Source organism: Sceloporus occidentalis, unplaced genomic scaffold (assembly GCF_023333645.1).
Source record: "Sceloporus occidentalis isolate IW3139 unplaced genomic scaffold, rSceOcc1.0.p SCAF_13, whole genome shotgun sequence".
Classification (NCBI taxonomy): Eukaryota; Metazoa; Chordata; class Lepidosauria; order Squamata; family Phrynosomatidae; genus Sceloporus; species Sceloporus occidentalis.
Window position 1 is genome coordinate 6868311 of NW_028316993.1, and position 16446 is coordinate 6884756.

At 59.3% G+C, this 16446-nt stretch overlaps 3 protein-coding genes across 14 annotated transcripts; 2 read left to right on the forward strand and 1 right to left on the reverse strand.

The window, feature by feature from the left end:
* Nucleotides 1-1085: 1085 nt before the first annotated feature.
* Nucleotides 1086-9422, reverse strand: LOC149304749 (basal cell adhesion molecule-like). Of its 11 annotated transcripts, none has more exons than XM_089478641.1 (8): nt 8739-8820; nt 8480-8607; nt 7551-7749; nt 6593-6735; nt 5078-5243; nt 3391-3529; nt 2954-3059; nt 1086-1385 (listed from the first exon to the last, which is right to left on the reverse strand). In XM_089478641.1, exons 1-7 carry the CDS (start codon nt 8800-8802, stop codon nt 2969-2971), a joined length of 930 nt encoding a protein of 309 aa, XP_089334767.1. In that variant the 5' UTR covers nt 8803-8820; the 3' UTR covers nt 1086-1385; nt 2954-2968. The 11 variants fall into 11 exon arrangements, with proteins under 11 accessions (XP_089334767.1, XP_089334768.1, XP_089334765.1 ...); XM_089478642.1 differs by having other exon boundaries at nt 1086-1388; XM_089478639.1 differs by having other exon boundaries at nt 5032-5243.
* Nucleotides 9423-9442: 20 nt separating this feature from the next.
* LOC149304750 (zinc finger protein 629-like) lies at nt 9443-11958 on the forward strand. Of its 2 annotated transcripts, XM_089478648.1 has the most exons (4): nt 9443-9590; nt 9744-9916; nt 10031-10153; nt 10632-11956. In XM_089478648.1, the coding sequence occupies exons 2-4, from the start codon at nt 9781-9783 to the stop codon at nt 11225-11227; spliced, it is 855 nt and encodes a 284-aa protein (XP_089334774.1). In that variant the 5' UTR covers nt 9443-9590; nt 9744-9780; the 3' UTR covers nt 11228-11956. The 2 variants fall into 2 exon arrangements, with proteins under 2 accessions (XP_089334774.1, XP_089334773.1); XM_089478647.1 differs by having other exon boundaries at nt 9443-9916; nt 10632-11958.
* Nucleotides 11959-12162: 204 nt separating this feature from the next.
* Nucleotides 12163-15294, forward strand: LOC149304751 (zinc finger protein 576-like). Its single transcript, XM_089478650.1, has 2 exons — nt 12163-12806; nt 13159-15294. Exons 1-2 carry the CDS (start codon nt 12692-12694, stop codon nt 13674-13676), a joined length of 633 nt encoding a protein of 210 aa, XP_089334776.1. The 5' UTR covers nt 12163-12691; the 3' UTR covers nt 13677-15294.
* Nucleotides 15295-16446: the final 1152 nt, after the last annotated feature.

Here is a 16446-nt window from a genome sequence, read left to right on the forward strand (position 1 = left end):
GCAAGGGAAGGCCACAGACTGCCAAGGTATGTTGAGGCTGAGCTGGAAGAAGTGGTCTGCATACCCCCCCCCCCCCCCCAATTATTGTTGATGGTTAAGAGACTCTGAAACAGCTGCAGAAAACCAAAAAGGTTAAGTATCAACCTGCCTCCTAAGATGCCTGCAGCCATCCAGATGTTTTTGGCCAGCCTACCCAATGATGAGGGATCATGGGAGCCATAGCTCAAAAACATCCCTTTTGCCATGAGGCCGGGACCAACTTTCTTCCCATCATGCTCCAGGCAGGGAGAGGCCCCGCTGGCCCTCCAAGTGTCTTCTGGGTGGGAAGGAGGGCTGAGCATCATCCCTGACATTGGATAACTGGTAACCCTGACCTGGAGCCATCTCAATAAGGCAGGGCTAGCAAGAGTGGAGTCTATGGGGGGCAGCCCAAGTCAGTGCTGGGTGTGTGTCTGAATGGAGTATGGCCCTCTTCGTGGGGTGGGTTGGCCTCCAGGTGACGTAGGTCATGATGGTTGTCTTCAAGTCTGTTCTGACTTAGGGCAACCCTGTCGTAGGGTTTTCTTGGCAACATTTGTTCAGAGAGGGTTTGCATCTAGCAAAGAGTGTGTCACTTGCCCAAGACCACCCAGTGGATTTCTATAGCTGAGCAGGGATTCAAACCCTGCTCTTTAGATTCATAGATCAGTGCTCAAATCACTAAATCTCGCTGCCTCAACCAAATCCCTCTGGACAGTGCAGCCAGTGGGGGGAAGGGGGTCTAGGGGTTGTCAGGGACCCCCTCACCTGGGGCTATGGGGAGGGAAGGAGGCAAGAGGGGTCTGCCATCCAGCCTCCCCCCATTGCTCCCTCTCTGCCTTGGGGTGACGGAGGTGTTTGCAGGATGAAGAGGCTGCTGCTGGAGGGGAGAACGAGACAGATATTCATCAGGACTGAATATTCAAGAGGGGCCTTTTATGGCTTTGCCTATTGCTACCATGGCTTGTTTATCTTCCCACCGGGTTCCCAGAAGAATGCTGATGATAAAAGAGAAAAGACGCCAATGCCTCCCCACTGCCTGTGCTCCAAACAGCACCACTGCAAGAGTCTGTTATTTTTTTATTTTGATCCAAGAAAGTGCCGAATGGGGGGACATTTAAGGCTTGCGCTGCAGAGACAGGTGTGATCTACGCTCTCTCTCTTGCTCCTTATGTCACTTGGATGGCCCACTCACTCTTCCAATGTGCAGGCATTCAAAGATTTGTCATGCGCCACCATGCGGTGGCCACTGCTCAGCCTTCCTTTGCAGGTCTCCAGACTGGTTTGGTGTGGGGGCGACAAGGTGGAAAATCAGACTCGGGAAACATTTCCAGCAAAGGGGGTCCAGACACTCCCCCTCTCGGGGTCTGCTGAAACAAGAGGTTCCTGCTGGTTTGACCTGGGGGGGGGGCAGTCCTTCAGGGCCCCCAAACCCCCAATGCCAGGCAGGGAAGGGCCCCAGGTGTCACCCGGAGCTCCTTTTGCATTTAGAGGGAAAGAGCTCATCTCCCATGGGGCCCTGGCAAGATGCCCACTTCCCCACCAGCTTCCCTCTTCAGGGTGGAGAGCGGGAAGCTCTCTGCGGAAAGGCACTGACCTACGTTTTCACGTTGGGTGGCTGCTGGCCTTCATGCCTGTTCACCTCCTCCCTCTCAGGAAGGGCACTTGGCATGAAGGGGCCACGGCCTGCCAGGCCCAGTAGAGGCCAAAGAGCTGCCTTAGCCAGTGGAAGTGGAGCAGTCCAGGCCAAAGGCACCTCACCCCCCCCCCCAGAAAGGGATCCATATGCAACCCCACCTCCTTTCTGCCCCCCCCCTTCTAAAAATAAAAGATAAGAGACATCCCAAAGATATATGCAAGAGGCCCAGTAATGCTGAGATCCCCATTATCCCAAAGCCAGAAGAGAGGCTGCATCTTGAAGGCAAAAGGCAGGTGGAGAGAGGAAGGTCCACTTTCTCCTGGGCGAAAGAGAGGAAAGGAAAGACCATGATGGGCTCAGCCAGCTGGAGACCCCAGGGGCAAAAGGGGGATTCCCTATGGAGGTAGAAGCAGCCCCCCCCACACACCACAGTCAAATGAAACCAAACCAACCAGCCAGCCTAGTGCTTATTGCAGATGCTGCCAGCTGGTCCTCCTTTCCTTTCCTTTCCTTCTTCAGTGGCTGCTCAGTAAGGCTGATGGCCTCCTCAGGGGCCTTCTTACTGCTGTTATTGTCAGACAATTCATTTCATACTCTGGAGCTTCTGAAGGGGGGAGAGGGGTTAATCTGGAGGAAGGGGCCTCATTTCTCTGACCCATTTTCCCTACTCCTCTCCTGCCCTGGAGAGTGAAGGGTGGCTATACCCAAACAGCTACTGTTTCTGGGCTTCTGGGCACAGATTAAGGGCCACTGGGGAGTTGCACCCCACTGGAAACGGGGGCACAGAAAGGACGGGCATCTCTCATCTCTCAATTTTACACTGAGCTAAACTTTGCGTGACCAGACCAAAAGGAGAAAGAAGGCAAAACACCTTTGCGCCTCTGCAAGTCACCTGCAGCACCGGAAGGGGGCGGATGGCAGCCCTGGCATGGCACAAAGGGAGGCAAGCTGCTTGGGGACAGATCTTGGCTGGCAAAGGCCTGTCTGGGCTGCGCTGAAGGACAAGGCAAAGATGTAGGCCTCCTTGACATTACTCTCTGCTGGCGAGGGCAAAGGAAGTCAAGCAGCCATGTCCAGGGTGAGAAGGGCACAGGCCTGTCTGGGAGAGGGCTTTTAGCCCCAGGGTACTTCCTTGAGGATGGAAGCGGGGGTTAGACCTTTCCTTCCCCATGGGAAAAAATGTCCTTCTGCCTCCATCACTCAACTCTTTTGTGCATATGTGTGTGGATGAACAAGCAGGCAGGAGAAAGGCCAGGAAAGAGAAGGGGAGAAGCCACGCAATGGAGCTCTCCCTACCTGAGAGGTCCCTCCTCACATCATGAGGGGATGTGTGTCCCTCGACACAGAAGGCACGGACCCCAGGCTGCATTTGTAGATTGGGGTGTGCTGCCCAGGGTCTTCCCTACAAAGAAAGAGGAAGAAAGCCATCTTTTCAGGCCTGGGTTTTGTCCACAATGTGATAAAAACAAGACAACTGGAAAATCTTGCACTCCAGTCCTCTGGCAACTGTGAGAAGACCCCTTATGGGCCAACACATAGGAGGAAGGAGACCATCCATGCTCCACGCAGAAAGCAAAGGCTGCTGACTGGGAGCAACTGGGGCTCCTCAAAGCTAACTGCACATCCCTCTCCAAAGGCCTTGGGCAAAGGGCAGGGGTCCCTGGGAAAGTAACTTCCCAGCTCTGCACCAGATCCCCCAGAGCCGCCAAGGCCCCTTCCTCAAAGGCACTCACTGAGCTGCTTTCTTCTTGGCTGCTCCCCGACGAAGTCGGAGGATCAGAAGGGCAAAGACAGCAATCAGGACCAGCAGCAAGAGGGCTGGAAGCCCCACCGTCAGGGCCAGGGTGGAGTTGCTGAGCGACAGCGCCGACCCTGCAAGGCAGGCAAAAGAGAAAGAAAGACACACACATACACACAGAGGAATTGGTAGTGGGTCAACTACCAGCAGGGCCCTTGGCAGCCCCACCAGCAGAGGGAGGCAGGAGCAGCGAAGGTGGGCACATGAATACAGACACACACACCCCGGAAAGCCCCTGGACCCCTCTAAGGAAATGCTATGCAGCTTTGGGGCACCTTCACTGACTACAGCATCCATTCTCACTGCAAGAGGGCTGCAGGCATATTTGGAGCGCCTTAAGTGGCCACAGGAGGAGCCGTCTGGGACTCAGGTGAAGGGGACTCACTCTCTGGGACCCGAATTTTGGGTGCAAGAAAGTGGCTGCCTTTGGTGAGGGGAGGAGCAACCCTGGGATAAGGTGCAGCCGGCAGCCCCTTCATAAACCCCCCACCAGGCAAGGTGGGGAGACACAGGGACATCCTTCTCCATCCAGCGGCATCTGGAGGGTCTTCTTCCTTCCCTGGGAAAGCACCATGAAGGCACCAGGAGATTCTGAGACTAGAGATTTGGAAAGACTCTGGACTGGCGCCACGCTTAAGTCAACTAAGAGTAAACCTCTGGAAGTCTATGGAATTTGAGCTGGCTTCAGACTACCTTAGATCCCACTAATTTCAATGGATCTACTCAAAAGCAAAACAAGGACTTTGCAAGTGTGAGAGGTCTGGCATTGTACAGCTCTGAGGGCTGAGGACCAAGAGAGTGGCATGGAGAGAAAACATTGCTTTCTCCCAGAAAAAAACAACAAACAGAAATGGGGGTCCTGAGGGCCTCCCAGCTTTTGTCATCTCTCAGTTCTCACCAGCCCATGCAACACAACTGATTGACAGGTAAGATGGACACTGAAATCCAGCAATAGGAGGGTCATAGTGCACAGGATCAAGTCCCAAAGTTCCAGCATCGTGTGCTCAGTCAGGGCAAGCAGGACTTCCTTTCAGACATTCTTGGACTGCAACTCCCAGCATCCCTTATCAATGGTTCAGCTGCCTCGCAGGACTGATGGGAACTACAGTTCAGGCAGGTCTGGAGAAAGGCTACAGGATTTTCACCTCTAGGATAGGAAGAAACATATGTATATTCTCAAGCCCTTTAATTTCAATGGGCCTATTCTAAGGATGGCTGGATAGATAGAAGCAAGGCATTGTGTCCAAAATTCTGTGCAAAAAAAACCCCTTAGAAAAAGAAAACTGTATTCAAAATGCATATAGATTAGGAGAATACCACACAACACCTCAAAAGGGTGCAGTAAACTTCAATTTGGAACCGAGGTGCTGAGCAGTACTGAAGACAACAGGTTTGGCCAGCCCTTTACCTGGCATTAAGTCTCAGGCTTAACACATACAATGTCTCAGGCCAGGATAGGATGGCAGCGGGGAGCAAGAAAGGAAAGGTAAAAGACTTGGGCAAAGAGGAGACCAGCCACCCAAGAAGGTAAGGGGGCAGCCAGGGCCAAAGCGCCCCCCCATGTCCCCCGCCCCACCTGGCAGAGAAGAGACGTGTTCCCTGCAGGCGCCCGCAGGCCTCACCCAGTGCCACTCCCCGCTGGCTGCCCTCCACAAAGAGGCGCAGGGACTTGCTCTTGGCCAGCTGGGCCACGGAGGGATGGCGGGCCCGGCATGTGTAGGTCCCTGCCTGCTCCAGGTTCACTTTGGTCAGAGCCAAGGAACTTGAGGCCACAATCCAGTCCTCCCCCTGTTGAGGGAGGAAAGAGAGGTCAGAGGTCCCTTTCCCACAAGCCCCCTAGAAGCTTTAGCAGGGATCCAGCCAGTGCCACAGCTGTTGACCACCACTGCTCCCCACATTTGCCCTCCTTCATGACCAAAGCCCTGGACCATTCCTGCCTCTGATACTGTAAGCCGCCTCAGCCCTGCGGGATAGGCATCATCATCATCATCATCATCATCATCATCATCACCACCACCACCACCACCACCACCACCACAATCTTTAGCAGCTCTGCAGTCATTCCAGTGCCTACACAGTTTCCCTACCTCCTTTAGGTTTTCTAAAAATAAAAACAAAACATGCCAAAATCTGAGGATTCAAGGCAGGGGAGCTGCAATGCCCCTGAGGAGCCATGCAGCCCGCTGCCCTGAATAGGTGGACAGGAGACCCAAGGGGCAGCGCTGTAGGTGCCAGTGGACTGCCACCCCTTGTAGCCCCCAATTCAGCAGGGCCACTGAGGAGAAGGATGATGGGAGCTGAAGTGCAACCCTATCCAGAGGATGTCTGGATGTCTCCCCCGCCTGTCCTAGGCCCCCTCCTCTAAATCCTTTCCCACAGGTCCCTCCCACACATGTTCTTCTACTCCCTGGAAGCAAAATGGCTGCCATGGGCCCACCCTCCACCCAAATTCCATGTCACCAGATCACAAGGGGAAATGTGGCAGCCGTTCACATTTTGATGCCACATGTGAATGAATGGAGGAAAGTGGCAGTGGCTGCTGTAGCCCTTTTCCATCAGAGATGGCCCTTCCAGGGCTAACTCCTCCTCCTCCTCCTCCAGCCTCTCCATCAGGTCTATCTGTCTGTTGGCCCCCCAGGCTGCACATGGGTCCCAGATGGCTATGGGGCAGAAGAAGAGGGGAAGAGGACAAGCACACTCCCGGCAGCCCACCTGCCCCCTCAGTAGCTAGAGATCTGAGGGGCAAGGGCTGGGAAGAGGCGAGGGTGGGCACATGTCTCCCCATCTTCTTCCAGAGCAGGCGTTGCACCCTGGAAAAACAGGGCATGATCTGGCCAGCTCTTGCCAGCATACACTGAAAAGAGAGGGCGTTCTCTTCCACTGTGCAAGGAAGGCCTCTTTTGGTCCCTGGTCTGGCACTTGGGAGCATGGAAGCATTCGTCTGTTGGCCAAGCAGGCTGGGAGCTGCAGTCCCCCTTTCCCAAGCTCTGCGGGATTGAAACAACCGAGCAGGAGAACCTCCTCTACATTGTCCTTTTTGTGCAGAGACTCTCGCATGGCCAGGGGCCACTCACTGGCCCCTCCAGTCCCCTACAATGCTATGCCTTTACGCCCCCCCCCCCGCAAGAGAGGGTCACCTCTCGGCTCCACTCATAAAGGGGCCCCTGGGAGGCCTTGGCAAAGCAGTGCAGATGAAGGTCGTCCCCCTCCAGGACGGTGACCGAGTCCCCCACAGTCCCACACCAGGATTTTGCGCGGCTGAGGAAGATATCATGGAGATCTGTGGAGTAAAGAAAAAAAGGTTCTCTTATTTCACAGCCCATTTAAATGCTCCAGTTGCAAGAGGGAAACTGGTTCTTCTGCATTCCAGTCCTGCCCAGGAGATGTCCCAAGGCCAACTGTGGGAGGAGCACCTGCCTGGCCTGCGTGTGGGGCAGGAAACCGCAGAGCAGGGCACCAGCGCCCTGCCAACTCTGCGGTTCCTCTGGGGCAGGTGCTCCCCACAAGCAACACACACTGACACCCGCGCCGAAAGAGAGGCATTAGCAGAGAGGGGCTGCCAGAGAACCCTACGGAAAAGCAAAGCACTTTTAAGAAGAACGCTTTGAAGGTCCTGAACCCTCGCTGCTCAGCCAGGGGAAGCCCAGCAGCCTCCCCACTGCTCCTTCCCAGCCCCCAAAGGGCCCTTCTGCCCTCCCATCCTGGGCCCCCTCAAAGGATCAGCCCAGCTGGCAGGAGGTTTCCCCTCGGCTGGAGTGCCTTCTCCTCTCATTGCACCAGGGGTTTCAGTCTTGAGGGTCCCTACAAGTTGCTGGACTGCAGCTCTCATCAGCCACGGCTGAGGAAAGCTGGGAACTTCAGCTGAAGATCCTGGGAAGGGGGCAGCATGATTCCCACTGCTGTTTGTTGCCGTACCCATGTTGGCATCCTACCAGTGTTCAGTGCCAGTCCCAAAATATCCAGAGGACCATGTTTATTCCTCCCCCCCCCCATCGCCTTGGGGGCTGTGTGTAGATCCAAACCCAGCAGCAGACCAAGTTCCTAGCCCCCATCCACTGCTTTGCTGTCGCTCTCAGGAGGAGAAGCTGCACATACACTCTATCTGCAGGTCCAGATCGGCGGAAGAGGCATTGCTGGTGGCGTCGGAACTGACACAGCGATAGGCACCAACATGCCAGGACTGGACGCTGCTGATTGTCAATAGGAGGTGCCCACCTTCACGACTCACGACGGCATTGTAAAACCCATGGATCAGTTTGGTCCCTTCATCCAGGGAGACCCAGGCCTGGAGCCACTGCGGAGGGAAGGAGACAGGCGGCGTGGGTCCCCTGGCGAAGCAAGTGCTGGCCTTTGGGGCCCCTGGGGCCCTCCTCAGCACCTGCCTCCAGCTCTATCTGCCTTGAAGCACCCAGACGCCCGCTGGAGACCCCTCCGTGGGGCTGCCCCACTGCTTTGGGAACGCCCCGGCCACGGGGGACCCTGCTTCCCTGAAAAGTGCATTGCTGCATGACTCAAAACAAAGACCCCAGTAACTCCTTCCAATTAACTTACATCTCTCTGCCATCGTCACAGGTTAGGATTAGTGACGTAAAGGTGTGCTATTCCCTCCGAATTCACAGAACTTGGGATTTCCCCTGCAAAGGCAGTGAGCCCCCTCCGCTCCTCCCAGGAGAAGGGGGTGCTACCCCTGGAGCCCATCTGCACCCCTCGGCCCCCTCCTCTTCCTCAGCCAAAGACACAAAGGGCCCCAAGGCCAGCCTCCGCCGGATGAAGCCCCTCGCCCGCTTGACCCAAGAGCCCAGGACATGGATTATGGGGGGGGGGAGCATAACCCCAGAGCCCCCCAAAGAGGCCTCTGGGCGGATCCTGGCCCTTTCAGCTGGGCTTTCTATGGCACTGCCTTTGCCGCCCCGGGGCCCTTTGCCCACCGGACGCTGGCTGCTGGGCCAGGGGCCGGGCCCCTTCTCAGCCCTGACCTAAGCCCCAGGACCCCCGGGGGCTCCGCGGGCCACAGCCCCTCTCACCTGGCCATATTTCTGGAAGGCCAAGGCGGGCGCTTCCTCTGCCGAGGAGAGGCACTCCATGGTCACGGCGCTGCCCTCCAGGACCGGGCCGCTCTCTGGGCCGCGGAGGCGGATGAGGGGGGGCCCTGCTGGGAAGACAAACCGGGGAAGGGGTCATCCTTCCCCTCCGGCGGCGCCCGGGCAGAGGAGCCGCCGGGCGAGGCCTGGGAAGGGGCCGGGGACCGCGGTCGGGAGGCCTCCTGCAGCTCAAGGGGCTGACCTGTCCGGGCGAAGCGGGCGGCCGAGGCCAGGGCCAGGGCCAAGAGGAGGCTGGGGGCTGGCATCGTCGCCGGGCGCGAGAGGGACGGGGCTTCCTCCTGCGGGGGCCCCAGCAGCCCATCCGGGGCGGGAGAAGGGGCGGGCCCTGCTGCGGAAGGAAGGAAGGAAGGAAGGAAGGAAGGAAGGGCTCTAGCAGCAGTTGCCTCTGTCCTGACAGACAGGCGACCGGGGGAGGGGGCTTCTCTTGAGCTTCCAGGGCGCTGGAGGGAGGCGGCCACCGGGGAACCACCGCCAGGGAGCAGGCTCAGTCCCGGCCGGAGGAAGGGCTCTCCGGGCCGCCTCCAGGGGCCGGGGGTGGGCGAGGCCTGCTGCCTTCTCAGGGACGTTCCTGACCCCGGCGACCGCGGCCCCCTTCCTCGCCCGCGGCGGAGGAGAGGGAGCCGTCAGCCCCGACCAGGGACGTAACAATTGCCGCGAAGTCCCAGGCGGCGCCCCAGGAGCAGCCCTTCGGGGCGGAGGGGGCTCCCATCGTCCGCTGCTCCGCCGAGAGCTGCGTCCGGGAGCGGGGTCCCCAGGGGCTTCTCCGGAGAGTGACGTCACGGCACCTGCTCCCCCGTTCCTCCTCTTCCTGAAGCCAACATACGGTTCGCGCAGGCGCAGAAGCTACCCGCCACCTTCCGTGAACATGCGCAGAACGGCTCCGCGTACAGCCCCTGCTAGAGAGCCTGCGCGAAGAGCGAGTGCGTTCCTCCTCAGCACTGCGCACGCGCGTGGAATGAGCGCAGAGGGGACAGTCCCGCCTCCTTCCCTGTCTGCGCCTGCGCAGCGACGACCCAGCGGCCAGAGGGGAGCGGTGAGCGCCAGGCCGCGCGCGGTGCATGGCGGGAGAGGGGCGGCAAGGGCCCGGCTCTCGCGGGGCATTGTGGGCGGCGCGGGGTCCCGGGGGGCGGGGCCAGCGCCCCTCTTCCCTTCCGGCGGACTCCCTGCAGCTCGGCTCCCCTTCCAGGCCGGGCCCTGAGCGCAGCCAGGAGGCGGAGGCGGAGATGGCGGAGGCCGCCCAGCAACAGGCCGAGGCCACGGCGGCGGCGGCGGGGAGCTCGGAGGACTTAGGACCGCTGGCGGCTCCGGCAGCGGAGGAAGATCCGGCGGCGGCGGCGGCGGCGTCGCGGGTCCCGATCGGTGAGCGTTTTGGGTGGGGGCGCTTTCCGAGGGACCCTCCCCTGCGTCCGCTTCCGGGCCCCGCAGCCTCAGCCCCTCCGGGACAGTCCTTCCAGCCCCGGGTCCCTTTTGCAGGTGCCGCGCGGGAGCAGGAGGAGGAGGACGAGGAGGAGGACGAGGAGGACGTCGTCTCTGAGGCCACCTCCGTCTCTTCGGGGGACAGCGGGCCCCCGACCCCCTCCGCCAACGGCTATCCAGGTACGGCCGCCAGAGGGGCCTCCGCTTTGGGCCGCGGCTCCCACAGCGGGAGAGGGCCGGGGCCCTTCGCGAAGAAGGGCTGGGCCTCGGGGCTCAGAGGCCGCTTTGCAGGGCCAGAGATCCAGTTCCGTGGCCTGAAGAGCAGCAGGGGCAGCGGGGAAGACAAGAGCCGCTCTGCGCGCATCAAGAGCGGCTGCAGCCTTTGGACGAAGGGCAAGGCTTCCCAGTCGGTGGAGCATCTTTTGCCTTGGGCCTTTCCCAGTCCTGTGGCTTGCTTCCGATGGCATTTTCTCCCTCAAGAGAAAGGAAAGGGATGCCTCTCGCATCCCGCATTGCGCTTGTTTGCAGCATCGGCAGCGTTGGGCGCCTTGCTCTTTCCGGACGCCTCAGGGCCAGACAGAAGGGGAGGGCCGGGGGGGGGGCTCCCTTCCGTTTTGCTGCCTCTCCCTCACGGTGCTCTCCCTCTTTCTCTCCTCAGGGCCCCGCAGTGGCAAAGAGCCGCGGGGAACACTTGGGGAGCTGGCGGAGGCCGGTGGAGGCGGCAGAGAGGCCGGCCACGACCGGCTGAGCGCCACACAGGCCCCCAGCCCCGAGTGGCACGAGTGCCCTGAGTGCGGGCGCGGGTTTGGCACGTCACGGGCTCTGAAGGTGCACCGGAGTTACCACGTGGGGCGCAAGCGGCCACACAGCGGCTCCTCGGCCGTCAAGCCTCCTGCCCTGCTGCCCCCGCTGGTCCTGTCAGGCAACCCTCCAGAGAGCCAGGACGGGCGGACGGCTCCCGGCGGACGGGGCAGAGCCTTCCACTACATCTGCGCCGAGTGCGGCCTAGGCTTTGCGTCCCCAGCCACCCTGGAGGGCCATCGCTGCGAACACGGCTGGCGGCGCAGCCCCCCGGCCCCTCTGCCCCCCCGCCATAAGCGGCCCCCTTCGCCTGCTGCCGCAGAGGCCAACGGAGAGCAAGACGCCGCCGACGGGGCGGACGGACCGTACCACTGCACCGAGTGCTCTGGGAAGTTTGGGTTGGTGTCGGAGCTCCACCAGCACTACATCCTGCATGCGCGCGGGGAACTCTAGGTGTCTTGCTGCCGGCAGCCGGCTTTGGCCTGTGGGGCTCCCTGCCCAGGAGGAGGGACATAGCCTCCGTTGTCTTTGTGCGCTCTTTCTCCTTCTCCTCATTGTCTCCTTCTGTTTCCTTCTATATTTCTAACCTGAATTTAAGTGGAGGCGGAAGAGGGGGAGAGAGAGAGAGCAGCTCCCCTTCTGTGTGCCCTGAGAACCCCCTCCTCACTCCCTGCGGAGAGTGAGCCCCTTGGAGCCCTATCCCACCCGCGGGGGCTGCCTTCCCACTGCAGGCGAGGGGGCTGGGTGCTCTGGATTCAGCCACACAGCCCTTCTCCTCCGTGGCTCCCAGGCAGATCTCTCCCCTTCACCAAGAGGCCCAGCACTGGGCTTCTTGCAGGGCAGGTCGTTCCAAGTGGCCCTGAGGCTTCCAGATTGGAGGCAGGGTAGGATTGGGATCAGGTATGGCTAGACCAAGCATGGGCAACTGTGGCCCTCTGAAAGTTCTTGAACTGCACCTCCCAGCATGCCTTAACGTGGGAGCTGTGGTCCAGGCGCCTTGCGAGAGCCCCTGCCGCTCGCCTTGGGCGTCTGCCTCCCCTCTTGGCGGAGGGGTGCCTGCTGCCATGGTCCTGCCTGGCCTGTGCTGAACTGAAGCTGTGTTGTGCGCGCGTTTGTGGCTTTCAGGAGAGCAGCTTTAGAGGCGGCACCCAATCAGTCGCTGGGAGCCTCCTTTAATAAACCCTTCTGTGTGCGTGACTTCCTTTTGTGCCCATCTCTGTATCTGGGAGTCGGGGGGGGGGCGTTGTGGGGCGCTGCAGCAAAAGAGGCGCGGGAGCAGCCCTGCGGAGACCTTCCTCCCCGACCGGGCCTGGCTCCGCAGAGCCCCCGAAGCCGCCGCCGCCGCCGCCGCTGCCTCCTCCTCGCGGTGCTCCTTCGGCCCCGGGCACACTCTCGGCCCACTCCTGTCGGCTCAGCGGGTGTCGCCCAACGCAGACCGGCCTCGACAGGCGCCTCGAGGAGCCAGGGATGCTCCGGCCCTTCCTCCTCCGTCCAGCGCTGGACTGGGCTTCCTGAGGGACGACGAGCCTCCTGGCGAAGAGCCTGCGCACCAGGCCGCCCGGGTCCTCCGGCGAAGTCATTGGCCGGCGCTTAGGAAGGGGGCGTGGCCGGCTCCCTGGCAGAAGGACCCCGCCTCGCGCAGTTCCTGGGCTGCCCTGGCAGCGCCTGACGGGAGCCGGCGGCTTCGCAGGAGGCCTCCTCGCCCGGGAGCAGGGAGCCTTCCTTGGCGGCCGGCGGGGCTCCGGCGCGTCCCCCGGAGAGAGGCGGCGAGGCCAGGGGCGAGGCCAGGAGGGGCGCCTCCCCGCAGGCGGCTCTCGGGCACCTTCCTCCCGGAAATGGCCGGAGGGTGCCTTGGCGAAGGGCCCCGGAAATGGGGCTGGCTGCGTCGGAGGGAGGCCCCCCTCGGACCTGGGAGGCATGGCGGAGCCTGCCCCGGCCGCGCGGCCGCTCCCGAAGGCTCCGCAGGAGGAAGGGGGGCCTCCCGCGCCGGCCCCGGCCCTTCCGCGCCCCGGCCCCGGCGGCAGCATCCTCTGTGAGTGGTGCCCTGGACTCCGGGGCGGGGCTGCAGAGCCTCCGAGGGCGAGGGGAGGGAGCCCAGGGGTCTCTGGGAGGAGGAGGAGGAGGAGGAGGAGGAGGAGGCAGCGTAGTCCCTTCAGAGGGAAGCCGTCATCAGATGCCCCTCCAGGCGGCTCCCTCCCGGGTGCGGTGGCCCCTTCCTGGCCCGCTCCCTCAAGGGGCCCTGCGGCTGGGTCGGCTTGCCCTCCCTCATCCTTGGGGAGGATGCTGAGCGCTCCCTGCCGTGTTGCCTCCGCTGGCGTCCCTTTGGGTGCTCTGCGTGAAGCGGGCCCTTCCCTGGCGTGACTCCTCTCTCTGCCTCTCCCCAGACAGCCTCGGGGCCAACCAGTGCTTCCACTGCCTGATCACTTTCCCGGACGAGAAGTTCAAGGAGCGGCACATGAAGCGGGAGCATCCGGAGGACTTTGTTCAGGCCAACCTGCGCGACGCCCTCTTTGTCTGCTTCGTCTGCAACAAGGCCTTTGGCAGCTCTCGCACCCTCATCTGCCACCAGCGCGCTCATGCGCCAGCCCCGCCCTCGGACTGCGCCGACTGCCTGCGCCCCACTTTCGACTGCACTGACTGCGGCCGCCGCTTCGGGCAACTGGCCAACTACCAGCGCCACCGCCTGGGCCACGCTGCCGGCCGGAGCCTGCCCCACCAGTGCCCCGAGTGCGGCAAGAGCTTCCGGCAGCTGTCCAATTTGCGGCGGCACCAGGCTTTCCACCAGCAGACCCAGGAGCTGCTGCCTTCCCAGCCCTATTCCTGCATGGAGTGTGGGGAGAACTTCAGCCAGGAGGCAGGCCTGCACCAGCACTACATCCTCCATGCCCGGGGGGAGCTCTAGCCAGAGGACTGGCGCTGCGTGTCCCGGCCCTCTGGGTCCGATGAAGGCCAGGGGAGGCGTGAAGGCAGAAGGTGGGAAGGATGGGGGCTTGGCAGGGTGGGGCTCCTTAGGAAATGGAGGGAAGACAGCAGATTTGGCCTCCCTTGCCTGGGGAGAGGCAGGGCTCCTGCCTCGTGGCCTGAGAATATCTGTCCAGTGGGAAAAGCAAGGGCTTCTCCCAGACGCTGCTTTTCTAAGGCAATGCTCTCTTCTGCAGCACTCTCTCACAGGCTCTGTTGGCAGTAGGGCTCAGTGCTGCAAAAGCCAGCTGCTTGGCAACAAAGTGGGCTGGAAGGCAGCAATCTGATCTGCTTCAGGACACAAAGCTCAGGGCTGCAACAGGTTTGTGGTAGTGCAGAGCAGCTGGGGGTGTTCCTGGTGCTCATGCAGGAGGCAAGGGTTGCTGGGTGGCAATCCTTGGAGCCAGAAGATGGTGAGACAGGTTTGGGGTGCTTTGCTGAGCTGTTGTGCTTTTGCAGTAGCTTTCCCAAAGTGGGCAACTGCTACTGGTTGGTGGGCTGCATCATTTGCTGTGAGGTCCAGGAAGGCTGGGATCCTCACCTCCATTTTTGGTCACTTCCTATTTGGGAGAAAATATTCTAAGGCCCAAAAACACAAAACCCTCTCCCCCAATGGGGTAAGTGGTGGCTTTTCGGGGGAGCACAGTTGGTCATTTGGGGGCAGTTTTTGAATCCCGTTTTTAAGGGGTAGTGGAAGGACTTTGAGGCATTGTGTGCAGCTATAAAGCCTACTTTGTCCATCCTAGGGTCACTGAAAAGGGACTGCATGCCTACCTACATTGATGCAGTTTGCCTTCCACAGAGTTCTCCATCTTATAAGATTCAGAGGTGTTTGAAGAATTATAAAAGTGTGGCCAGCTTTAAAGAGAAGCTTTATATCAGCCTGTGTCTCCGATTTGGAGGCTTTGAATTGCCGCTTTCAGCCATGAGGATCCCAGAATAACCTGCAGTGAAGTCAGGGAGCAACAGATTGCCAACTTCTGAAGTGATCTGTCCAAGACAATCCTGTGATAGGTTTTCCTTGGGGTCACCATAAGTTGGATAAGTTGAAAGGCACACAACAGTTACACGTTTCCATATTGGTCTTGTTTATTCAGATGTCCAAACTTCCTTTGATGACACCGGGAACTCCACTGCCCAGCTCTCACTATGGCACCACGCCACAGTGGATATCTTGAGTATTTAGAAAGCCAAGGAATCCCAGGATTCATAGCTGAGTCTGGCAGCACACTTGAAAAGTGAGTCACCACACCAAACTCTTCCAGGAGAGGAATTTGCTCTTTCTTCCTGGCCAGAAAAGGGCTCTGGAGGGGAAAGAGAGAGCCACAGAAATAGCTGGGGGTGCATTTGCCCATCTCTCTCGGTAAGGTAAGATGCTTTCCAAAAGTGTAACCTGTACCTATTTCCTGGGTCCTCCTGCAAATTCAACAGCCAGTTTATGTGAGAAACGCGTGAGGGCGAGGAGCAAAACAAGGCCTGTGTTTGCAGCTCATTATGGGGAGTGTTAATATTCTATGCTGGAGGGCTCCTACCCCCGCATTAAATGCATAGCAATGAAATTTTGTCCAAAGAAGAACATTCTGTTTGTCTCCGTTCGGTTGGTCTTGCTCTCTGTGCTGGACTCTTCTGGCACATTCCATGGGTTATGGCTCAGCCACCGTGGATGTGCTGGCTAGCAGAACGCTGGCACTGTGCTGCCTAGCAGGCATCACTGCTCATTTTCCACTCATAGAGCCAGTCTTGACCAAGTGTTGCATTTTGCTTCTCCAGAAAGGAACATGCGCACATTTGTCTGGGCTTTGGTAGTGCCTCCTTCCTGCCAGATGGAGGTTCTTGAAAAGTGTGACCATTCACCCTTGAGGTGAATCAATGTTTATTTCAAAAGGAAATAACAAAACTTAGGTATTTACCAGTGTGAGACAGCATTTTTTGTGTATGTTGTGTGGCTGATGGAGAAAAACAGGTTGGAGGATGGAGAGCCAAGGAGACCAACAGTGGACGGGGTGTGTGTCGGGGGGGCTATAGCCTTTCTGCTGACGGCGTTGGGCTGCTGAGCCCCTCTTTTGAGCTGACCAGCAGCTGTGGGTTTCTTCTGGAAGCTTGTCACCCAAGTGGCTCCTGTCCTGGGATACAAAATGGAAGGCCTGTGGCATTTGGCCTGCCTGCCTGCCTGCACCCCTGAGCAGCCCATCAAGTCAACTGATTTCCTGTTGGGGGTTTGCAGAAGGCGGTGCTGTTTCCAAAGTAGTCAGTTGCTACCTTCAGCTGTCTAATTGGGCAAAGCACCTGTCAGTCATGTTACCCGCAAAGCCACTCCTCTCCCCTAAACACTGGCGCACTTCCTGATGCCTTGGAGAGCTTGGCACTTCCCCTTCTCTTCAGTAGTCCTGGAGCCCAATTTGACATCCAGCTGGTGTCCCTCCTTTGGTCTTTAATTCTGAGGAGGGCCATCTTTACTACCCCTTGATTGCAGGGCAACTGGCCTTAACAGCTGTCAGTTAAACCTGTTTGCTAATAGCTGGTGGTTTGGAGACTATTTGTGAGTGTGCTTTGATGCTTTAAAAAGCCTTAAGACTTTGGCATTGGCACACCTTGTGGGAAGAGCCCCACAACCAAATTACTTGTTGGAAAACCAAGTCCAGTTCCCCTGGTCTGAATTTCTACTGTGCTGTTTGTATATTTTGTGAAAGAGGGGTTAGATCTTCTCTGCT